At 39.8% G+C, this 26,285-nt stretch overlaps 1 protein-coding gene across 1 annotated transcript in view; it reads left to right on the top strand.

Annotated features, from left to right (window-relative positions):
- CSF3R (colony stimulating factor 3 receptor) overlaps window positions 1-11,623 on the top strand; it is a 556,874-nt gene extending 545,251 nt beyond the window's left edge. Inside the window, exon 16 of the mRNA XM_044089705.1 lies at window positions 9,467-11,623. Coding sequence (XP_043945640.1) covers window positions 9,467-10,042 — 576 coding nt within the window. The 3' untranslated portion in view covers window positions 10,043-11,623. The remainder of the gene's footprint in view (window positions 1-9,466) is intronic.
- Window positions 11,624-26,285: the final 14,662 nt, after the last annotated feature.

Raw genomic sequence — 26,285 nt, 5'->3', positions numbered from 1 at the left:
TGGTTTTAAGGGGATATATTTACTGTTTTGCATGTTTGGTTTTGTGTGTGTTTTGTGTCCTTTTGTCTTATGCAGTGATACTGTTTGGGAAAGGGTTTTTAGTAATGTAATGTGCAGGGTTAGCACACATGAATAAGGTGGTGCTGGTGGGCATCCCCTTCCAGATGTTTCCAATGCAAAAACAGAAGATGTAACAAAGACACCGTAGCCACCTTTAATCAAACCTATTCAGTTAGTGTTAAATGAATCTCCTGCAAAGGCATAGCAACAACCAAAAATGCACATCCAACATGTTGAGGTTTCCTCAAAGCCCATCTGATCACTTCAGTCACTCTATCCCATATTCTGGCTGCCCTCCCACAGAACCATATGATATGAAATTAATTAGCATCATATGAGCCTCAGCTCTAACAGGCCCCATCCCATTCCCAAACTTCTGAAAGAAAACAATGGGGAGTATTGCTGCAAATGTAAACATTTAGAAAATATAAATCTGAACATAGGGAGTAAACATTTATAACTGACCAAATACAAGGCACGATCATACAGTGCAGCAACTCCTACCATGTATTCATTAAGATCCATCCCACTTCCACTGACTTAGAATTAAACTAGACATAACAATGTCATATTCTTACTTCAGGAGATATGACTTGTTGCACTGCCTCCTGAAGGCTACAAATCTTCCTTAACTAGGTCACATCCTCAAACTCAAGAGATGCAACCTCAGGTGACTAGCATGCCAACCCTGTGGCATCTTTCCCTCTGAACCTCCACTAGCCAACCTATGCTGGACCAGAAATTAAAAATCCTATTTATCCACTACATCTGTAACATATATACACCCTGTGTAAATCCAATCCCATCCTCTAAAGTTTATTTATTTATATTTCTTTACCGGGATAGTGCAGTGATCAATACTGATCAATTTCTGGCTCAGCCAGGAAGAAATACAAAACATTTCACAAGCAAAAAATACAGAAATATAAGCAATAACAGAACATTTCAGACTAATTACATAGAAAAAAGTGTATATACATTCCAGTGAACAAGCACAGTGCAATCTACAGTAAAGTAGAGTATAATGTACAACTATTCTCGGCTGCACGAAGTCTACTCTTCAAGTTTTCCCTTGGAACTAGGCAAACCTTCAACTTTAGCACTCAAACCATTCATTTCACAGTCAGGCACTTGCTTAAAACTCATAGCAAGCACAAATTAACCCTAGCACTAGACCCCCCCACCCATACTGTCCAGAAGGACAAGGCTCTGTATTCATCCCCACCAGCCAATCAGAAAAACAGCTTACTCTACCTATTCAGGCATGTCCAAAGGGCAGTTTCCGGTGTACTCTCCAGTCCAAATAGTGAATATGGGCATTTTGAGGCAATGTTACAACTGCCTCATGTACACAAACAACCCTCTCCTCCTACCACCAAACACTAATATATGTGAGAGATGCAATTATACAGCCAAACTGGAGGCAAAGCTCTCTCAACCCAAGACTGGAACTGACAGTCAAGAGGAGAAGGGTAATACTTGCAACACACCACCAGTCTCACAGACCTAATAAACCAACACCGCCAAATAACACACAGGAATAAATGAAAACATACTCGGAGGCACTAAATAAAAATCTGCAAAAGCAACAGAGACCTCCAAAGCAGACATCCAAACAACCTCCACACCTCATCACCAACCATGAAACACATAATTCACATAATCAGTGTGCCATGCAATCACAGCCCTTAAGGCAAAATAACATACCCAACACACTAGTAATAGGTGACTCTATAGTCAAGCACACTGATGTCCCACTAACTAGGCTGGACAAGGAGAAGGTTATAGTTAGCTACCTGTTGGGAGCCAGGATCTGCCACATAACACAAGCACTCAGGTCACTCCAGAACAAGTGCAAATATGACTCTGTCATTGTCCATGTTGGTGTGAATGATCTGAGACGTACCTCTCTGGACTACATGAAAAGAGACATGGAAGTGCCCTCACCAAGAATGATGCCACAGTATAAAGAAAAAATGATCAATTTCAAAAATTGGCTAAGTTTCTGGTGTCATTCAAAGGGAATCCAGTATCTGTCTGCCTGGGATGACATGTTCGACAAGCCATGTTGCTTCACAAGAGATGGCTTGCACCTGTCATCCTTAGGCTTCCAAATACTGGCCAAGGCTCTTGCCACCCCCATAGTGCCTTTTTTAGGCAAGGCTCAAAAGACAAACCCACCACCAAAAATAGCACAAGTAACCAAAAACTGAGGGTAATGCTACTCAACGCCAGAAGTCTAAACCTCAAAATGCAAGCACTTAAGGCACTCCTCAGTATGGAGAACATTGACATCTGTGCAGTAACAGAAACCTGGTTTAAGGCCCCTGAGAGCACCCCAGCACTACTAGGCTATAACTCATACCATACCTTTCGGCCAACTAACCAGGACCGAAACACAAAAGACGGGGGTGTATCCATATTCATCAAGAATACACACACCTCCAGGTTAGTGGCACAGTACAATGCATCAGAGATCATCCATGTGCAACTAACAATGGGCAAAACTGCAATCCAAATTGTAGCTTGCTACAGATCACCCACCATGACCCAGGACCCCCATTCCATATTTCTGGAGGCACTGGGAAATATGAAGGTCCTACCAAACACCCTAATACTGGGTGATTTCAATTACCCAAACATAAACTAGGAGAACTACTCAAGTACTAACTCTCTTGCCCAATGCTTCCTAGAATTTATAAATTCAAATGCCCTAGATCAACTAGTCAATACCCCCACCAGAGGGAACAACATATTGGACCTGGTCATCACCAACATGGGTGACCGGTGTTCCACACTGGAGGTCAACCCCTCGCTGGTTAGATCAGACAATAGACTAATCACTCTGGATATCCACATTCCACCCCCACCCCCAATCAAGGAAGCCACTGTGAAAAACTTTTCAAAAGAAAACTTCATTTTACTTAAGACCAAAGTGGAAAGGTTCACAGCCCCCATGCTAAAGGACAATGCTGTCCAAGCTGCTGAAACCTTTACAAAAGCACTCTATGAGCATCTGCAGGAATGCATGGATCATGCTATCCCAAGTAAAACCAATAATCACTCCTCCAAGAAAAGGAAACCAGTCTGGTGGACCCCTGCCATAAACAAGCTATACAACAGAAAGAGGAAACTAGTACAGAAAAAAGTAAAATCCCAAAAAGGAAAGACATCCCTGATCAGTATCAGCAAGAAACTACAATCCCTCATTAAATCATCCAAGGCTAGTTTCGAAAGAAAAACTGTCAATGACTCCAAAGATAACCACAAAGCATTCTTTAGCTATGTCAAGAACCTAAGTGGAAACTCTCAGATCTGCTCTGAGTTAGTGCAGAATGGCACAAAATACACTGAACTGACTGATATTGCCAACATTCTGGCAGACAGGTTTAGTGCAAACTTCACCCCCCTCTCACCCCCTAAAGGGCCAATAACCATACCAGAAGAATGTAGGGCCCCATCAATCACCAACACACAGGTTAAAATAACCCTATCCAAAGCCAAAAACACAGCTTCAATGGGACCAGACAGTGTCCCAGGCTGTGTCTTACAAGAGCTCCAAAATGAACTAACCCCTCACCTAAACACACTGTTCAAACTCAGCCTATCTACAGGCTATGTACCCACAGAATGGCTCACAGCAACAGTTATCCCACTCCACAAAGGTGGAGCCACAACGTACCCCAGGAACTATCACCCTATAAGCCTGACTAGCCTGGTCTGCTAGGCTATGAAGCGCATCATCATGGAACTCATTAACAGAGACATTAGGAACCTCCAAACCTTTGACCCTACCCAGTTTGGCTTTGTTAAGGGCAGATCATGCCTTCTAAACCTGGTAGACTTCTTTGAGACAGTTACCAAGGCATTAGATGAGGGAAAAGAGGTCCACTCAGCATACCTAGACCTCGCAAAGGCATACCTAGACCTCGCAAAGGCTTTCAACACTATTCCCCATTCTATATTATAAACAAGCTCACCAGCTTGAGCATAAACCCCTACGTCATGAGATGGGTTGCCAGCTGGCTCATGGATAGAACCCACATGGTGAGAGTTGCAGGCTCTATGTCTGACTTTAAACCCGTTACAAGTGACATCCCCCAGGGCTCAGTCCTAGGACCCCTCCTGTTCAGTACATACTTCTCAGAGGTACAGGCAAGCATAAGAGGACTATGGCTGACAAAGTTCACAGACAACTGCAAACTAGGGGCCATAACTGATTCCCCGGCTGATACAGACACCCTCCAGAAGGGTCTCACTGAGAAGGATACCTGGTGTCAAAATCATGGTCTTAAACTAAATGCCGAAAAGTGCATAGTCATCCCCTTTGGAAAAAATAAAGTAAAAAAGAAAACCAAATGGATGGAAAAATGCTCAAATTATTGGTAACAAATGAACAAAGCTTTCAGGGATGTCCTTTCTTCAGTGTTAATTACAGTTAATCAAACTTCTTAAAATTTATAGTAATTTTAAAAAAAAACCCACCTGACACAGCCATCCAATCCAAAACTTAACATCATTAACAGTTCATTAAATATGCAATTAGTTCTAAAAAATACTAAAAGAGATATCTCCCATACTTATAAACCAGATGTAAACATTATGTACAGAGAAAAATATATTCATAAAAACGTTTAAAAACATCTTATATTATAAAAATTGATTCTTGTATATAATATATAATGTATTGCTAATAATCTATCTGATTTTACCTAACCATCTCAATTACTAAACTATTAACAACAACTATAAGAAAAAACAATATGAAAAATGTTTTTCACGACATATATTGTTTAAATACCCAAAAGTAACTAATCATTTATCTGTATTGTTTCTGTCTAAAATCTAATATTGGTTTTAATGTTATTCTGTTATTTATACCCGGTGCTCTATCTGCTGCTAACCTTATATATATAATATTATTATTATTATTAGAATACAATGCCCCATTTGGGATGTACCTTACAAGACACCTGCAACAGCTGGAAAGACCACAAAAGTACATCACCGAGAGGATTACTGGCCTCAAACGGATGCCCTATGCAGCCCGACTCAAGAAACTCCAGCTGTACTCGGTTGCATACCGCTTACTCAGAGGTGATCTCTGCCTGACATACAAGGCCATGTCCAACCCAGAATTAGACATGCTCCACCTAAAAAAAAAACAAATCCCGGAGAGCCACACGCTCTAGAGATATAAACCTCACCACAACGATAAACAGGACATGATGGAGGGATAGATTCCTGTCCTAGAGACTCCCCATGCTTTGGAACAGGATTCCAATATATATCAGGCAGAGCCCCTCACTAACACTCTTCAAGAGAAACCTTGGCGGGTGGATGGGAAACAGAAAATTTACCCTGGGGATCACTGCAGTGGCTCTGCTGGACAGTGGCGCAGGGAACTAATGGCTCTGCTGGACAGGGGCACAGGGAACTAATCTAAGGGGGTGGCAAAAGCCAACACATTCTGGTTAGGCTTATAAATGCCCTTGGGCAGATAGTCTAGTACTTATCTATGAACCTATATACATTAGTTTCTATAGTAGGTCGATCTTCAGTGAATCTTAAGAGAGAAGAGACTCAAAAACAGATAGGATAGGTGATATGCCTCTGTTGAGTATTAGCATTTGGTTTGGATGAAGAAGTGCTTTTTGAGTTGCATTTTGAATTTGATATAAGTGTTGATTTCCATGTCAATGGGGAGAGCTTGACAAAGAGTAGGTGCCTGAGAGGAAAAAACATGAGCAGTGCTGTGGAGTTTGGTTCTAGGAAATAATGAGAGTTGGAGTAGCGTGTGGGTAGTGTCACAGGTTGTATGAGGAGTTTTGTTTCATGACGTCTAGATGCAAGGGGAGTAGTTTGTAGAGTTGGGATTCTAAAAGTACATTAGAGCTTTGTTTTTTGTGGTAGTCATTTGACTTTTGTCTAGGATAATATAGCAATAACAGAACACCCGGAGAAAGGTGAGTTGGTAATGGATTGGCAGATGCTATTAAATATAGTCTGGAATGTAACAATGTTTTTCTTGGAGACAGAGAGAACAATTGGGAGCCTGTATTCAAGTTGGGAAAGGAGAACACCTTTGTCAATGGCTGTTGTGGCTGGTTGGGATAGAAAAAGGGAGATATTTTTAGCCAAGAAGAGGAGGGAGTTTTTTTGGCTCTCATTTTATCTATGTGGAAATGGAAGTTTAGTGACTGATCAAGCCATAGTCCTAGGTATTTGAAGGTGAAGATTGTTTCTATGGAATAATTGTGTAGGTCAAATATAGTTAGAGTCGGGTGTTTGGTGAAATTTCCATGGAGTTCAAAAAGCATAGTTTTGGTCTTGGTGGGGTTGAGAAGTGGTTTGTGGCTTATGAACCGTTGGTGGAGAACATCAAAGTGGAGTTGGCATTGAATGTTGGCATGATAGTGACCTGATCAGGTAATGACCATGCCATCAGCATAGAGGATATGTGTAAGATGGGAGAGGTCACAAGGAAGGTTGTTAATGAATATGGGGAAGAGGAGGAAGGTAAGAATGGATCCTTGTGGTACTTTTGTTATAGGTGCACATTCCGATTGAGATGATCCCACTTTAGCTCTGAAGTGTCTGCCAGTGAGAACATTTTTAAACCAGGAAGCAGCATCTGAACTGATACCAATTTCAGTTAATTTGTTCTATTATATCCAACTGCCCAAATGTCCAATATGAGCAATGACAGACAAGGTATTTTTATATTTACTTCTATTTTTTTACCATTTTTGTAGATATTTTTTTGTAAAAATATGTGAATGTTGACAGCAGAGTCTTCTTCCATTGTAATTCAGAGTTAGTAGTCAGATTAACAATGGCTACCAGGGAGGCACTGAAGGCTATGAGGGAGAATAATCTGTAACTAAAACTGAGGTCTAGGTGGCCTGCACCAGTTTGTTTATAAAAAAAAAAGTAATATTAAGGAACTACTGGAAAATACCAGATGTGCTGAAAAAGGGAATAGGAAGACAGGTATTTTTAAATGTGAGCATGCTCCCAATGCCGCTATATAGTTAATAAGGATACAATTTATCTTGGGGGAAGAGGTAGAGTGATTGAAGCATAAACCTATTCTAATTGTAGTAGTAGTAGAGTGATTTACATAGCTTTGTGCAAAAAAATGTGATGCATTTTATGTAGGAAAAATTACAAATTAAAAAGAAGTATTTATGAACATTTGAATGACATCAAGAGTAGAGAGGGGAAAACTGCATTATATAAACACACTGTAAATTGTCAACAGGCTTCCTTTGCATTGTTTGCATTAGAAGAAGTTAAGCAGGACCCTAGGGGTCGACCATGGGAGATAAAAATAGAATATTGTGAATTGTACTGGCAATTGATTCTTGAAGTGAATAGAATTCCATGTTTGAATGAGCACGTCTCCATCCCTAGTACCTGTTTTAAAACTCAGGGCACCAAGGCTTTGAATACATAATTTTTCACTAGGCTGAAAAGGTTTACCTTGTGGGGCCATTAGATGGCAGTATGGTATTAATTTTAGGAATTAAGTTTATGTGAAAATAATGGAGCACTTACAAAGTATATAATAAAAAGCTTTTTAAAATCAAAATATATTATTATATTATTTTATAATTTTTAGAAAGTTAGATACACTTGTTAAGGGTTCATCTTGTTGGGGGTTATACATTTTGATGAATGTTTCAAATCTAGAATTGTATTTATTTATTTTTCATTTTATTATTGTGTACATATTTTTTCTTAGGGCAGGACTCACATTTACTAAGCAAAGCAATGTCTTTCAGAAGGCACTCCAGCCAATAATTGACTCGAATAGCCTCTTGCTGCGAGGAGACAATGCTAACCTCTGCACCACTATGACCAATCAGGACTCATATTTACTAAGCATTGTTAATATTATATAGGTGGTTTACAATTATGAGTTAATTAATAATTAGGTTATGATGAGATGAGAACACTATTTAAAGGAGGATGATGTTGTATGAGTTATTATCTGATGAAATATGTTTTGGATGAAAATTAGGTGATTTTAATTAAGTGTTAATAAAGTTTGTAGCTGGTTATAAATTACTGTTAACGGTGGTTACACTCCATTTGTTCCAGGTGCCCTTTTGATTTTGTTTGCTGGTTGTTTGAGATGAGGCTTTTATTCCTTCTGATTTTGGTGTTTCCGCTGACAAATATAGTTTGCTTTACATGAACAATGAGCTCTGTTTGAGACATGCTGTCGAATTTCATTATTTAGATAAGGAACAAACATACAGAAGCATACGAGGACTACAAACCATATTTTACTACGGTACTATTAGCAACTCCTGTATGTCACTGTTTTGCACTTTTCTGGGTTATACAGTTCAACAAGACCTAAACAGATTACCTGACACCTGGCACAGTGAAAAAGCCATATATTAGTTTGTTATATTGCATTACATTTGAAAGGGAATGGTGAACCATGTGCTCTTCAGTGCTTCTCCACCTGTACTCTGCTTACTATATTTATATACATAAAACTGAAGCAGACATAGCTAGCTTCAATCAGCCTAATTTAGTCTACATATGATACACATTTTGAACATTGCAAGGAGATAAATCCAAGTTATGTAAGACAGTGTTGCTTTCTAGCACTGGTGAGTTATGGGACTTAGCAAATGAAGATATGTTTGATTAGCAGTTATCTGCTTTGTGTGTTGTTTGTGTGTGTGTGTGTGTGTGTGTGTGTGTGTGTGTGTGTGTGTGTGTGTGTGTGTGTGTGTGTGCGCACTGAAGTTTATGGCATTCTGTGATATATGGGACAGTTCTGTTCATGTCACAGCTATCCTCCCCTACATTGTTTCCACCTTCAATTGCATAATTTCTGATAGTACTCTTTGTTCTTCAAGGCAAATGCTCCTTCTCAGAGGTGAAGCTGCACAACTCTGACCTGATGTCTTAGAATCTGGTCTACAATATTTTCTTGACTTGTTTGATTTTATAATGGAAACTTCTAAAACAGTTACACAGTTCAAATTTAAGATTCCTTGACAGCAAAGAGACTTGATATTTTCTTAAGGATATATTATGTCTGAGCAAATAGATAGATATTACCTATAACCACTGCTTTAGATACAACTGACTAAATGCAAAATTATGTATAGAAAAGGGAAACAATGAAACTATGAGCAACCCAGTTAAGATATTAAATAGCCACTTTATGGCCTTGTAGGAATACTTGCATAATTCATATTCTTAAAAGAATAATACTATTGAATCATGCAAAAAAATACAACTGTCAATGAAAGTAACCAATAATGATTTCCCTGTTTATTTTCATTAACTGTGCTATCAAATTTTAATCCATTATCTGGATGCTAACTAGCTTGGCAAATGGTATGAGTATTAATAATATTGTTTTTATTTTTTTCAGGAGAAAAAACAAATGTCCGAAGTATTAGATCCTAGTATTGCTTTGCTTGAAAGTAATAATGATACCAAGTTATCACATGCTGAAGTAATGGAAAAAAGTGAAGATCACTCACCAAAGCATTGTGCAAGCTCAAAACATTCATTTCCAGAATCTTTACCCTATGGAACCAGTTCTATTACAAAAAAGCCAAGGTCCTATGTGAATACCGATAGGACAGTTGAGTATGCTACTGTGACTGTGGACAGTTACAGAGTACAGACACCGCCACCACCTCCTTATTCAAGGTCCAACTCATTGCAGCCTCTTCTGAATGACTTGCCCCCAAGTCCTAAGCCATATGAAAATATGTGGTTTCAAATTTTTTCAGATCAAGATACCTGCTTTCAGAAGGCCCATAAGACTGTGAGGGCGAATGACGAGTCAGCTTGGAAGACTTTCCCACTTCTTTGGGAGCTGCAGATTGAAGGGAATGATGACCAAGACATTACACATGGCATTTCAGCTTATCCAGGGACTCGTTTTTCAGATAGTCAACCTGTGGCTCAAAACATTTTTGTTTCTCACTCCAGCAACTGAGGACAGAATACATATAACAGAAAGACTATGACTTTAGACTGGTATCTTGCTAAAACGTTTAAAAAAAAGGTAGAAAAAAATATTATTTTAAATCTGAGCAGCTGATTATTTTTTTCATATAGGCTGTCTTTACTGTAATTTTCAGCATGGAGCAATAATAGTAAGAAAAACTATATTTTTCATAAGAGTGTCTTATACTATGGATGTTCTCACGCACACTGATGTGGTTGATATCATAATGCCATTAACTGAAGATTTTAAATATACTTCTATACGTTTATCCCCAATATAGTGTTGGAATGTATTTTAGTGTATCTTATAGAAAGAAATGTATCAGTATGCTACCTTTATGTGTTTTTTGCATGTTTATTTTATATTGCATCTTGAAATGTGAATAATAAATGTGTTTCTTAAAGGTATTACTCAGCTAATTAGATGCTTAATGCAGCATAATAAGTCATATTATTTCACAACATGTATGCTTTTTGGAGGCCATGCCCCTTATTTATTCTTATTACTTTCACTTCTAGTTATTTTGCAGCATTTCAAAGAACTGTTTAAAATCATTTCTACAAAGTGAATCTATTCTATCATTTCTTACATCAGCCATGAAAAGAATTTCTGAACAGAAATGTTATGTCATCCTAAAATACCTTGCATCACTATAAATCTTTCCTTCACACACGTCTCCAATTAGTGTCTTTATTTAGCAACAGGTAGAGCCTCTCTCCCCTCCATTACCTGCAACTGTTACGGCATTTTAGTGTGATATATCAACAAGCTCAGCCAGTCATGTTTTTTCTACTTAAATCATTAGCTGCCTATCCAGAATGTATCCCCGTACATCATGCTAGATGCTACACTCACTTTCACGGGGAGTTAATATTTACTGTCTCTAATTTACTCCTGTCTCCATCTTACAATGAGAAAGGCAACTGAAACAGTCTTTTTCTTCTGAGTGTAATAGAGGTCTGTTTTAATGTAACTCACCTATTTGGCTCCTCTGGGGAGTTCATAAAAGCCCCTCTATATAGTATCACAGAAGCAGTGCAGAGGACATACAGTCCACAGTACTGAAAGCTGAGAACTTTATGGAGGAAATTGTACACCTATTAACTACTAACCTGTAGTAACCTGTTCTTCAGCAATTGGGCATTTACAAGTATACAAGGGCTTTGTGATACACAAAGATTGGGAATGTAGAAGATAATAAACTGAACATACAGTGGTAAATCTAATTGAAGTGAACCACATAGACATTTTACATTTTATAAACAGCCAATACATTAGAATGTAGAACAGCTTACTGTAAAAGCTGAACACTTGTGGTATGTTCAGCACAAGCCAACTCAGCACTAACCAGTTTTCAAAGGGCTAGAGTGTCCAGTAACAGCAATTGACAGTAACAGTATGACATAACACTCAATGGGAGACTAAGGGTCATAGCAATGGCAACTTTAGCTCAGTGTGTGCCATCTCCGTCATAATTTCATTGATTAAAATATTATGTCTTCTTTTTTTCTTCGAGAGAAAAATTGCACAGGACACTAAGGATAATCACAAGGCTTTCTTTAGTTATGTTAGGAACCTGGGTGGGAATTCCCAGATATGCTCAGAATTAGTCCAAAATGACAAAAAATACACCGAGCCCACAGATATTGCCAACATCCTAGCTGACAGGTTCAGTGCAAACTTCTCCCCCCTCTCCCCACCAAAAGGGCAAATATCTATCCTAACAGAGTGCTGCCCCCCTGACATCTCAGATGCTCAGGTAAGAGCCCTCGCCAAAGCAAAAACACAGCATCAATGGGACCAGATGGTGTCCCGGCTCGTCCTACATGAACTCCAAGAAGAGCTAAACCCAAACATAAAACTACTGTTCAATCTTAGCCTTACTACAGGATATGTACCCAAAGAGTGGCGTACAGCAACAGTGGTCCCTCTCCACAAAGGTGGTGCCTCAACGGATCCTGGAAACTATAAGCTATAAGCCTGACTAGCTTGGTCTGCAAAGCTATGGAAAGGATCATCATGGACCTCATAAATAAAGATATTGGGGACATACAGACACTGGATCCTACCCAGTTTGGCTTTGTTAAGGGCAGATCCTGCCTCTTAAACCTGGTCGATTTCTTTGAAACAGTCACCAAGGCCATTGACGAGGGGAAGGTGGTCCACACAGCCTACCTGGACTTCACAAAAGCCTTCGATACAATACCCCACTCGGGCATTATAGATAAGCTCACCAGCTTAAATATAAACCCCTATGTCACTAGATGGGTTGCAAACTGGCTCAAGGACAGAACCCACATGGTTAGAATTGCTGGAGCCATGTCAGACTCCAAACCAGTTACAAGTGGCATCCCACAAGGCTCAGTCCTGGGACCTCTCTTGTTCGGTATATATTTCTCAGCGGTACAGGCCAACACGGAAGGACTGTGGCTGACCAAGTTCGCAGATGACTGCAAACTGGGCGCCATAATCAACTCTCCAGCCGACACAAGTATCCTCCAAAAGGGCCTCATAGAAACAGACAACTGGTGCCAGAGCCATGGCCTCAAGCTAAACGCCAAAAACTGTATAGTCATCCCCTTTGGCAAAAACAAAGTGCCCACAAATTACCACATAGGTGGTAATTGGTAATCCATTAAGTACAGAAGAAGTCATTAGGGACCTGGGGACCCAAGTTGATAGCAATCTCTCATTTGACAACCACGTGGCCAAAGTGGTTAGAAAAACATTTTATATAGCCCACCTAATCATGAAGGGATTCACATCTAGATCAGGGGAGGTCATCGTACCTCTTTACTCATCCCTCATCAGGCCCATAATTGAGTACAATGCCCCTTTTGGGATGTACCTTACCAGACACCTGCAGCAACTGGAAAGACCCCAAAAGTACCTCACCAAGAGGATCAAAGGGCTCAAACAGATGCCATATGCTGCCCGGTTAAAGAAACTCCGGCTCTACTCAGTGGCATACCACCTGCTCAGAGGCGATCTGTGCCTGACGTATAAAGCCATGTCCAACCCGGAATTAATGGACATGCTGCACCTCAGAAAATCCAAATCCCATCGAGCTACGCGCTCGAGAGACTTGAACCTCAGCACTGAAATAAATAGGACATGCTGGAGGGACAGATTCATAATCCGGAGGCTCCCTTCACTCTGGAATAAAATCCCAGTCCAGGTTAGGCAGAGTCCCACATTGACTCTCTTCAAGAGGAATCTTGATGAGTGGATGGGAGATCATAGGTTTACCCTGGCTATCACTTCTGTGTCACTGTTAGACAGAGGCACAGTATACTAACCTCAAAAAAAGGCATAGCCAAATTAATTTAAAATGGGTGGCGAAAGCCAAACACACTCTGGCTAGGCTTATAAATGCCCTAGGGCAGATAGCCTAGTATGCACCTATGAACCTATGTCAGTATATTTGGGTAATGCAGGGCAAGCTAGGGCTGGGTGAAATGCATGTGCTATTGATTATCTGCATAGTTATTTACTAATGGGTATATGTGTAGAATGGAGGCCTGATACAGATATGTCTTGGGGTGGCTGATACCAGTATGTACACATTCCTTACTGCAAGTTCTTATTTTCCACATCTTGGCATGGCAGCTATATGATGCTGCTGCCATAGGACTAAGCCACCACAATGCAATAGGAATGCACCCTTGACTAATACATGGTGTACTTAGGAAAACATGCTGTTAACAATGCACCATACTGGTTGCATCACAGACTGGTATGCACACCTACATCTCAGTGCAGGTTAGTAGCCTAGATCAATAGGCACGGTTCATAGAACCTATATGAAGCTTGCTTTACTTCATAAGCATGCATAATAGCTCACTTTAGCATGCCATTACCTTGAGGGCAACAAACCCTTGCATCCCTTCACTGTGACTGGATAGCAAAGTTTTCTTTCTCTTACACTCACAGAAGACTTCTGATGCTGCAAGAATTTATATGCTGTATCCTTTGCTAACACCAGTCTTCATTTCTAACCCTGTCTTCCTTTGTTTCATGTGTTGAGTGACACTTGTAGCCTGCAATCATATGACAGAGTATTTTAGTATAATATCAGGATTGACAACAGCTATTCATTACAGTAGGCATAGCGCACTTTCTGTTGCACCTCAGGTGCACTGCAGACTCTGGTACACCTTTCTAGCATTTGCTGATCATGTGATTACAGATGTACTATGCACAATGGGTCACAGTGCTATGCAGTGTCTTCCATTGCCTTATTCTGGGCATCCAGTCTGCATTAGGCAGAGCTCCTCGCTAGAGAAACCTTGATGAGTGGATGGGAAACAGAAAGTTTACCCCAGGGATCACTTCAATGGCTCTGCTGGACAGAGGCACAGGGAACTAATCTAAGGGGGCAGCAAAAGCCAACAGATTCCAGCTAGGCTTATAAATGCCTTCAGGCAGATTGCCTAGTACCTACCTATGAACCTATGAACCTAAACTGGTGGATTATGCTCTTCAACATGCAGTCTTCTAGCTGCAGTCCAGTCCTTCACAGGGCAAACCATGTTTATGAATCTTACCCACTGTCACTGCTGGTATGTGTTAAGATCCAGTGCACTTGGTTATGTTTACATTGTTCATAGGTTCATAGGTAGGTACTAGGCTATTTATAAGCCTAGCCAGAATGTGTTGGCTTTTGCCGCCCCCTTAGATTAGTTCCATGTGCCTCTGTCCAGCAGAGCCACTGAAGTGATCCCCGAGGTAGTTTCCCATCCACTCGTCAAGATTTCTTTTGAAGAGTGTTAGCGAGGAGCTCTGCCTAATGTAGACTGGGATCTTGTTCCAAAGCATGGGAAGTCTCTGGGACAGGAATCTATCCCTCCAGCACATCCTATTTATTGTTGTAGTGAGGTTTAGATCCCTAGAGCGTGTGGCTCGCGGGGTTAAGGTTTTCTTTAAGTGGAGCATGTCCATCAATTCTGGGTTGGACATGGCCTTGTATGTCAGGCAGAGATCACCTCTGAGTAGGCGGTATGCAACCAAGTACAGCTGTAATTTCTTCAGTTGAGCTGCATAGGGCATCTGTTTGAGGCCGGTGATCATCTTGGTGAGGTACTTCTGTGGTCTTTCCAGCTGTTGCAGGTGTCTTGTAAGGTACATGCCAAATGGGGCATTGTACTCTATGATGGGTCTGAAGAGTGATAAGTAGAGGGACGCAATGACCTCTTTTGATCTGGATGCAAACCCTTTTGTGATTAGGTGGGCCACGTAGAAGGATTTCCTAACCACTTTGGCAATGTGATTATCAAAGGTGAGATTACTATCTACTTGGGTCCCCAGATCCCTTATTAAGTCTTCCATATTTAGGGGACTACCACCTATGTGGTAGTTTGTGGGTACTTTGTTTTTTCCAAAGGGGATGACTATGCACTTTTTGGTATTTAGCTTGAGGCCATGATTTTGACACCAGGTATCCGTCTCAGTGAGACCCTTTTGGAGGATGTCTTTGTCAGCCAGAGAGTCAATTATAGCCCCTAGTTTGCAGTCGTCTGTAAACCTGGTCAGCCATAGTCCTCCTGTGCTTGCCTGTACCTCTGAGAAGTATATGCCGAACAGGAGGGGTCCTAGGATTGAGCCCTGGGGAACTCCACTTGTAACCGATTTAGAGTCGGACCTAGCTCCTGCAACTCTCACCATGTGGGTTCTGTCCGTGAGCCATTTGGCAATCCATCTTGTGACGTAGGGGTTTATGTTCAGGCTGGTGAGCTTGTCTGTAATACCAGAATGGGGAATGGTGTTGAAGGCCTTTGCAAGGTCTAGGTAGGCTGTGTGTACCACCTTTCCCTCATCTATAGCCTTGGTAATGGTCTCAAAGAAGTCCACCAGGTTTAGGAGGCATGATCTGCCCTTAACAAAGCTAAACTGGGTAGGGTCCAGTGTTTGGGGGTTCCCAATGTCTCTGTTAATGAGTTCCATGATGATGCGCTCTATAGCCTTGCAGACCAAGCTAGTCAGGCTTATAGGGCGATAGTTCCTGGGGTCTGTTGTGGCTCCATCTTTGTGGAGCAGAATAACCGCAGCTGTGCACCACTCTATGGGTACGTAGCCTGTGGAGAGGCTCAGTTTGAACAGTGTGATTAGAGGAGGGGTTAGTTCGTCTTTGAGCTTGTGTAGGATGCAGCCTGGGACACCGTCCAGTCCCACTGATCTGTGTTTTTGGCTTTGGAGAGGGCTGTTTTAACCTGAGTGTCTGTGATTTTAGGGACTCTACATTCGTCTGGTATGGTTATGGGCCCTCTTGGGGGTGAGAGGGGGGTGAAGTTTGCGCTGAACCTGTCTGCCAGGATGTTGGCTATATCGGTTGGTTCAGTGTATTTTGTGCCATTCTGCATTAACTACGAGCAGATCTGAGCATTGCCACTTAGATTCTTGACATAGCTAAAGAATGCCTTGTGATTATTTTTGGAGTCCTTGGCAATTTTTCTTTCAAAACTCGCCTTGGATCATTTTATGAGGGATCGTAGTTTTGTGCTGATACTGATGCGGGATGTCTTCCCTTCTTGGGATTTTACTCTTTTCTGTACTAGTTTCCTCCTTCTATTGTATAGTTTGTTTATGGCAAGAGTCCACCAGACTGGTTTCCTTTTCTTGGAGGAGTGAGCCTTGGTTTTGCTTGGGATGGCATTATCCATGCATTCTTGTAGGTGCCCGTAGAATGCATTAGTAAAGAATTTTGCAGCTTGGATAGCATTATCCTTCAGCATGGGGGCTTTGAAACTTTCCACCTCTGTCTTAAGTAACGTGAAGTTTGCTTTTGAAAAGTTTTTCATGGAGATTTTCTTGTCGGGGGGTGGGGGCGGAATGTGGATATCCAAAGTGATTTGTTTATGGTCAGATCTAACCAGCAAGGGGTTGACCTCCGGTGTGGAACACCGGTCGCCCATGTTGGTGATGACCAGGTCCAATATGTTGTCACCTCTGGTGGGAGTGTTGACCAGTTGAACCAGGGCATTTGAGTTTATAAATTCTAGGAAATGTTGGGCAAATGAGTTAGCACTTGAGTAGTTCTCCCAGTTAATGTTTGGATAATTGAAATCACCCAATATTAGGGTGTTTGGTAGGACCTTTATGTTTCCCAGTGTTTCCAGGAATGTGGAATGGGGGTCCTGGGACATGGTGGGTGATCTGTAGCAAGCTACAATTTGAATTGCAGTTTTGCCCATTGTTAGTTGCACGTGGATGATCTCTGAAGCATCGTGCTGTGCCACTAACCTGGAGGTGTGGGTATCCTTGATGAATATGGATACGCCCCCACCATTTGTATTTCGGTTTGGGTTCTGTGGCTGAAATGTATGGTGTGAGTTGTAACCTGGTAGTGCTGGGGTGCTCTCTGGAGCCTTAAACCAGGTTTCTGTTACTGCACATATATCGATTTTCTCCATACTGAGGAGTGCCTCGAGTGCGTGTATTTTGAGGTTCAGACTTCTGGCATTGAGTAGCAAGAATGTAAGAAAGCTAAAAATGTAGAGAGTATTACAACTTCCCTAAGAGACTCCTTATCAGTCCATTTATAGCTGCACCTCACCTTTTAGCTTCACAGTATTTTGTTGTGTTTTTAACATCTACAACAGCTTATCTACTTGATGTATCTTCTTTTACCCATGCAGCCAAATATACAAGTTAATAGTAGCTAACAAAAAGCAAGTATTAATTTATGTAATAAAAACTAAGAGGCTGGAAATAAGATAATTATTCAAATTAATGAAATGCATTTTAAATGGTTAGAAGGAATTTGGCAGTTAGTCTGGAAGAAGGGACGTGTTTGAAATGTGATTTACTTGGTCATCCCTGCAAACAATATTTTCTGATCCAAGCAACAGAAATTTGAAAGCTTTGAGCACAATAGCACCAGAAGATAGCAACATTCAGAAAATGCTAAACAAACTCAGAAGTTTCTGACTGTCTAGCTGCACACATCTGAAATGTAATTTCAGTTAAAACATAACTTATGTTTTCATAGTAGTTGTTACAGTGAAGGTATTCTTAGTGAATTCACTATAGTACTGTATGGTAAAATAATAGGCCTGAAAATATATTGTCAGACTTGTGTTTACATGTATGCATTCATTTCTCAAGGGAAAGATACAATCTTGCTGGCTAAGCATAAGATGTACAGAAATAAGGTTTACAAAATGTTCCTTTCTAAAGGGAAAAATGTACATAGCAATGGAATGCTAGATAAAGAGGCACATGCAGGACCAGGTTTGGAAACCAAGGCAATCAAGCTCAAAGGAGGCATGTAAAGCATTACAGGGTTTTGGTATTATTAGGAAGTAGGGCAGATACAGTTTGTGAAGTCATTTAGTTAGTTCAGACTGACATACAGAAAAGATTAAACATCTAGCATTCTAGAAAGGAAGTTAGCCTTTGGACTGCAGAACAGACACACGAGCTGGAGTACAGAAGTCAGGTTAAATATCCATACTAAAAGACTGTTTCAGTTGCTATTATTCAGAAGAATCAGAATACATCTGCAGAAATGTTGGATATATTTATCATCACTGTCACTGTTAACCAGCATTCCAGCATTTCTATAGACTGTTATTGTTTATTAGCACTGTTAATGAAGACTATTCGGATACTGTGAACATCTAATAAAGCCTCATTAACCAAACTACAGTGTTTGCAGAATTCATTCTGAAAAGTACAAAAGACGTGCCCCATTAAGGAGAGACTGGCACCTGTTCAGCACAAGTTTGGGTAATTAACAAATAAAGACTTTCATTCCAGTCTCATTTCAGTTGTTTCCAGTTAATTCCAGTATACTACAGTCTTATCAGTTCTTTCAGTACTACTATCACCTAATTGCAAAGCATGCACTTTCTGTAAAACAAGTCAAAAAAGTTTAGAATTACAATGTAAAGGAGCCATCAGCTAACACACAGGAACAGAACCCTTGTGTGAAGGGCTGACATTGATACATGACATTCTGGTAAAAGAAAGAAAACAGCAGAGACCAAAATGTTCAATATTGACACTTCACAGAGCATATGCATGTATTTTTTTAATCTTTTTCTCTCCTCTGTTCACTGACATACCTCTCTCTACACTGGTTCTTGTCTTCCATGCCCCAGGACTTTTGCCCTCGACATTGGTGCAGCACACATAGCTGGCTGAGGACCACCCCTCTCCCCCAAAATGCAGGTACCACCAACACTGTTACCACTGTCAGTTGCCAGGGCCACTAATTAAACCTACATCACTTGGGCAAAAGTCAAGGTTTTATACTTCTATGTTGCTGGACAGGCTCAAAGAGCACATTTATGCTCATATACAGTTTTTTTTTGTACCTTACTAACCAAGTGTTTTACACATTAAGGAGCTCTCATGAAGGAATTAGTCAAAGATCATATCATATCCATTGAGTTTTAGAAATCAATTCATTTTATTAATTTACATTTCATTGACAGGTTTGTTCCACTAAGCCAATAGCCACTTTTCAAGGAAAATGTGAGGTAGTATTCATACTAACAAGGGCAGATTGATCAGGACACCAGGAAACTTTACCTACTCTTTTTTTGATAAGTACTATGGGATCTTTTACACCCACCTGAGCTACCATCAATTGAGGCAGATAGGACCTAAGTTTAGTATCTTATTTGAATGATAGCACACTCAGGAGTGCAGCACCCACCCACCCCTTATGCTGCACTACAGTGTCAATACTGGAAAATGAATTCAAGCACCTGGCATGGAAATAGAACCCACAGCCTTCTGATCTTCCAGTATCAAAGGCAAGCATGTTACCTGTTATTCTACTGACACTGTAACACTAATGGCATCACTAAAAGATCTGCAGGGAGGTAACATCTTGATACCATCTGCACATTCTACCAGACTGGCAACTGGCTCAGGTATAAATCCACCGTGTAAAACAGGAAGACGTGTGGCCCCATGACTGAACCATAAGGAAGACCTCTACTGCCTCAGCTGAAGCTGATTTCTACAATCTATACAAATACCACATTGACCTCCTACCTTAAAATAGTTCATAAGTAAAATAAACACTGTTAGAACTGCTAAAGCTGCCAATGGAAACAAAACAAACTGCAAGGAAAACCTTCGGCAGACCACCATGACACCACGATGCAACTGTTATAACCATGAATTTATTGAGTAAAACTGTAAAATGCAGGAATAAAAATCAGGAATAAAAATCATGCATTTTAATGACATACATTTGCTATAGTATTTGTATACATGCACAGATACACACACAAAAGAAAATGCATCTGTGGTCAACAACATAGGGTACGATTTATAAACAGTGCCACTGCAAGTGGTTATTGTGCAGATTCAAGGCTATACAATCCAAAAAGCATTACAGGCATTAGCATAAAGAAAAGTTCACAACAGTGCCTATGCCATGTTTGCATTTAAAGGCATTCATCACAGATTGGTTGATAAAACCACAAATACAATCCAGAGAAAAACTGCAATATATAGCAAACAAAAGTAAACATTGCTAAAGGTTGATTGCACCAGAAACCAAATTACATGAGAAATGCTAGAAATGCATATCAAACAGCACAAAGCAGCATAGCCATCATCACTAATATGGTCCCATGCTGCTGAGGTATGCTTTTCAAACCTTCATGTATAAATAGTATACATCCCCCTCACTAGGCAAGAGCAGAAGGACCGCTTCTCCATTGATCAGTTCACGCTGAGGGTCATCAGTGTCATGGCAAAAGAAATATTTCAAAGGGACACTGGAGACACCACAGGAATTTCACAAGTGTCAATCAGTCAGCCAGGTCTAGTGAAGTGTGAGTCAATACACAGTGCAGTGTATATAAGCATGTCCCAGATAAAGGCAAAAAAATGACAGGCATAGTATTAATTTATGCCATCACTTGAATCTCTGGTGTCACTAGAATAAAAGATTCTGCACACACATTCCTTTCTAGCATATACGCTGATCATGTCTGTGTCAATAGGCATGGATAAACATCTGGGCAGTGTGCTGCCACAAAGGGTATAAAAGGAAAATCCTGCAGGCAGTCATAATGTGGATGTCTGGCAGTCCAGCACCATGACCAAAACCTCTGAAAGAGGTGCCATTACACAAGGTCAGCTCATGGGTAATACTAGATACCTGTTGCAGCAATGACTTCTGAAAGCAATTAGAGGGTCAGACTCACCAATGGGATATATCTACATAGCTACACTGCAGTGCACTGATGGATATGTTACATAAGTGTGTTTTTTTTCATACCACAAAAACAAGATTTACTTATGTTGATGATTCCAGCAGGACACCACAATATAATACCACTAATATGCTGCATTTACCAATATGAACAATCTAGCCTTATAAACTATGCCAAAGCAGTCCACTTATGATGTGCTGTGCTGATGACATCATAAGAAGGCCAAAACATGCATGTCCACAGTTAGTAGCGTTTGGCTTTGTTGGCCTGAATTTGTCCATCAAGACTTAAAAAGGAAAAAAGTAGAAAGTTATGGACACTCAGAAGCCATACAGCTGAAACACTTGATGTCCTTAAGGGATCATTTGCATATATCCCATGGACCTCTAGTACAGGGGTTTTTACGGTATCTCACAATGAAAATCCTAGCTTGGCAAAATTATTGGACCTAATGTGCCATTTTCACAGTCCAGGGACAATTAGGTGCCATCCTGCTGTCAGTCATCTGCCCATTTGGGAGTGGCTTCTGGTCTACTGGGAAAAGGGTTGGGAGGTTGGCATAAAGGTTAAGATGTTTACTTTACAGACACCAGGTGCAGGGTTTCATTCTCACATGGGGAAAATAACTAGGCTTAAAATGACCCAAAAGGGCAGCTAGATTAGTACTAATCTATAAAGCTATGAACCTAAAACACTAACAGTACCACCATCAGAAGTGACAGACAATGTCTCTGAATACTAAGTGGTCCTATCATCAGAAAAACAGCTTGCTTAATAGCCTAGGCAGACACACACTCAGTAGATCAAATATGTGGAGTATTGTCTAAAACTGGCCCAGCTCACTGTAATAAGTCATCTCCTGATATCTGTTATCAGTTTATATTTTAAGGTTTAATTTCATGTAGTTGTATGCAGATTTATTCTGCTTACCAGTCAGTTACTCCACCAGAACTTGACATGTTGTTGAAAAAAGTCAAATGGCCAGCCTGCTTACCTGGTTAACAAATAGGTGAGTAAAATAAACAAACACACGTGTGACAATAGGATGTATCACCAGCCATGCCAAGGAGAAGTAGGGCAGTGGATGTATGACTTGTGCCAGCACAGCTAGCTGGAATCTTATAACTAATTATATGTCATTTGTATATCAAGCTGATTTGTACACATGCTTGTGTTGAAAATGTATTTGTGAGCTCTGCTTGTGTAAATTCTGTAAAATGTATCAAAAGTGCACTCTGCTGAAATAAAGTGAAATGTACATGTATTATGATATGTGCTCCGGTTTCCTCCCACATCCCAAAGACATGCAGTAGGTGGATTGGACACTCTAAATTGGCCCTAGGTGTAAGTGTGTGCATGTGTGTGCCTTCTGTGGAAGGTTGGGCACTGGGCTGGCAACTCGACACCATAAAACTCCCCTACCAATCATGAGCGGACAGATGATCTGCTGTGGTGACCCCTAACCGGGAAAAGCCGAAAGAAGAAGAAGAAGTACATGTATTATGATATCTGAACAGTAATGGTTAAGCAGCTGGCTTATTTTACGGAAAATAAGGGAAATGTAAGTGAGCTGTTAAATCACTGAAGGTCATCCCACAGTGCTGAAGAGGACCAGACATGAGGGGTCTGGGACAGAGGCTTTGTTCATTAAATACGAATCCAAACGGATCCGTATTTTATTTTGAACTGTCCATTTGGATTCGTATTTTATTCTGAACTGTCCATTTGTTTGGAGTTGTTTCTGTAATTAAACAGGTCATATTATAGCTTATAGAGTGCGTGTCTTCCTTCAGGCACCTTATAGCGTTTATCACATTTTCGTTGTCGAGGTTTTAAACACTATTTTATTGTCTGTGATATTGGTAGCTTTAGTGGGCATCGCATTTTTAATTGGTGGCAGTGGTGGGATCATGACATGCTCACATACTGTTGAGCAGTGGTGTGGATATTGAATTCCTGTAGCCTATAAGCATGGTCACTAAAGAAGGTGTTTGTACTCGCAAGCATCCACAATGTAGACTTTCAGAGTTTCATATCACAATAGTTTTATTTATTTACTTTTTGTTAGCTCAATTAGTCAGGGAGAGCAGGCAAGGATGTCAGCAGAGAATTATGGCAAGCTGACAAGGAACCAATTGGCTGAGATGTGCCAATCCAAAGTAATGGAGAATGCCAACCTGACTAAAGGGGACATTATTGCAGCCTTAATCACAGCTGCATCACAGACAATCAGCCAGGAAGACAACCAGACTGGCATTGGGGATGTACAGCTTCCAGAAACAAGACAGTTAAAATTTTCCACAGAGGACTTAAAAATCCATCTGAAGTAAAAGAGACTTGAACTGGAGGCCAAATGTTTAGAACTAGAATCAGCAGAGATACTGTGGTGTTTGGAGGTTGAAGTATAATCAGCATATAGACTGCGGCATTTGGAAGCCGAAGAAAATGAGAGGCACAGGTAGCACGAAATGGAAATGCTGACTCTTCGCAAGGGTCATGGAGGTAATGGGGAAGGCAGTAACCATACTTTGAGTCATAAAGGTCAGCAAACTTCTCCCTCAGTACTAAGAAGGTGCTAATTTTGATAGTTTTATTTCCCTATTTGAAAGAGTATGCAAACAGTATAATGTTCAGGCAAAAAAAGAAGAAGCGTCACCAAAGGAAGAGCACATCAAGATATAAAACTCCAAAAACAAATGGTTCTGCCACCAATTCCACTTAAAAACACTTGAAACTTGAAAACTTTAATAAAATATACGATGATAAGATAAAATAAAATAAACACACTGGCTCATAAACCAGATAAGCGCTTTAGGTATAATAAAAAACACTGGCGATACCAAGGTAAAACCACCAAGACTTTATTCAACTATGAACATAGAACTGATTAAGTGCTTTCACCCATGTAGGACATCTTCAGAGTCAGTTTTTCACAACTAATCACAACCTTTAAGTAAACATTTCAATTAACACTAAAATCAAATGCTAATTGGTTACAGTGAATCTATCATGTAACGTTTTAGATTTTAACCCTTAACTGTAGTTAGTGTAGTTGTTATTCAAGTTTTATATATAAACACCAAATACACAGTAAATAGTAATGTGTCAACTTTCCAAATGAATTGTTTCAATACCTAAAATCAAAAAATACGTTTAGAAATATTAATCAATGTAATATAAATAATAAGTATAAATATATATATATATATATATATATATATATATATATATATATATATATATATAAAATATATATATGAAAAATATGTACAAAATGTGCGGTGTAAAAATATGCATATATGCACATGTACCTAAAAGTCAAACATTCTCTATTATTTCTACTTATTAAATACATGCTGCCTTGTGTTTTAATATACATGCTAGAGAGCTGAACAGCTACCACAGGAGATGGGTATTTAGTGGTTTTCGGAGACTCAATTATTCAAGGTTTTCTCCTTGAACTGCATTACATGAGGCACTAGAGAAGTGTTTCATTGCCTTGGTTTGAAAAGTACTACACGAGGCACTAGAGAAGTGTTTCATTTCCTGGGTCTGAGCTGAACAGCTACCACAGGAAATGACGGTTTAGCAGTTGTTGAGATTGATCTACCAGGGTTACCGGCTACCTCCGAGTCGGCAACCAGGAAGTGCCTGATAACTAGTTTTGTAGCTGCAACCGGAAAGGGTTTGTTTCTACAACAGAGCAGGAGCCCTTGCTGTTTGGTATTGGCTTTCCCGCTGTAGTCCAGCTTTTGGGTATAACAGGTCCGTAACAAAAGGACATTTTTCGAGTGGAACTATTGCATTTTTTCCTTGGTGAAGTCAGTAAAGGTGCAGCAGCATAGCTCAACATGTTTTTTTCTTTCATGAGACAAGAACTCTTCTCAGGTGAAATTTGGAGTCTTTATAGAGGCAACATGGTACAACTGGCTTTCAAAAAGGTGACATTTATTTAACTAACACACCTATTTGGTCAGCGTTCTTCACAAAAAGACAACAACTGTTTAAAACTGTGTATTGTTTTTTAATTTTGGTTATTTCAAGACTGGGATTTGTTTTCAACATTTAATTTACTCTAAACCATGAACATCGGATTGGTTTAGCTTTACAAGCTTGGTCTGAAATCTTTTTGATGAGCACAGGAAAAGGAGGTGGAACGATATCAATAACATTGCTTGATTCAATATTGTAGAGACGTTCTCGAAGGCTTGAGATTTGTTAGTTCAATTTTGAATGCATATTTTGCTTAATGACATAATGTGTGTTCTACAAATAAGGTTTTCTAAACATTTTGTTTTACTTTACATTATACAGTGCTACTTTCTGTTGTTAGTACTTATGGATGTAAAGGATTGATGTACCAGGTTATAGTTTGAAAGACTACTGCTTTTTTAGAAGTTGCGGTAGTTATTTTTTCAAACATATATGTTTTTAGGTTAATTAGACACTACAACAGTATATTAGTTGCCTAGGTTCATATTTATTTTTATTTTTATTTTCAGTTTTACTTTTATTTAAAGCATATTATTTTTTGCTAGAGCAAAGGTGGTTTTTTGAATACACAATCAAATCACCAAACCTATACTGATTTATCTGTATATTGTTACATAATTTCATTGATACCAGGGGACGGTGTCAGAGGTTAACATCATTTAATATTTTATATATATTGTATTTACAAGGTTCTTCTGTTTGCAATGGAACAACTTATGATCCAATATTTAGAACTATCCATACAAATCATTACTTTATTACATGCTAGCAAAAATGACAAAAACGACAGTTTAACTAGTACACAGGTTGAACTATTTACTATGCAAACACCACCAGGGACTTCTACAGAAAGACAGCATAATACTAATGGACAGGAACATTGTACCGAGGGTGGACAACAACAATGGGAGTACCAATAGAACGGGAGGTGGAGAAAGTAACAACAGAACTGAAATGCCACTATTTGATATAGAGAATTTTTTAATACCTCCTGTCTTGGGAGACACAACATCTAGGCTACAGAATCCTGATTTAGGAACACTTAATTCCCAGATATT

Source organism: Protopterus annectens, chromosome 1.part1 (genome assembly GCF_019279795.1).
Source record: "Protopterus annectens isolate FY-2018-M chromosome 1.part1, PAN1.0, whole genome shotgun sequence".
NCBI lineage: Eukaryota > Metazoa > Chordata > Ceratodontiformes > Protopteridae > Protopterus > Protopterus annectens.
The sequence above is the reverse complement of the archived record's forward strand: the minus strand, read 5'-3'. Positions and strand labels throughout refer to the sequence as shown.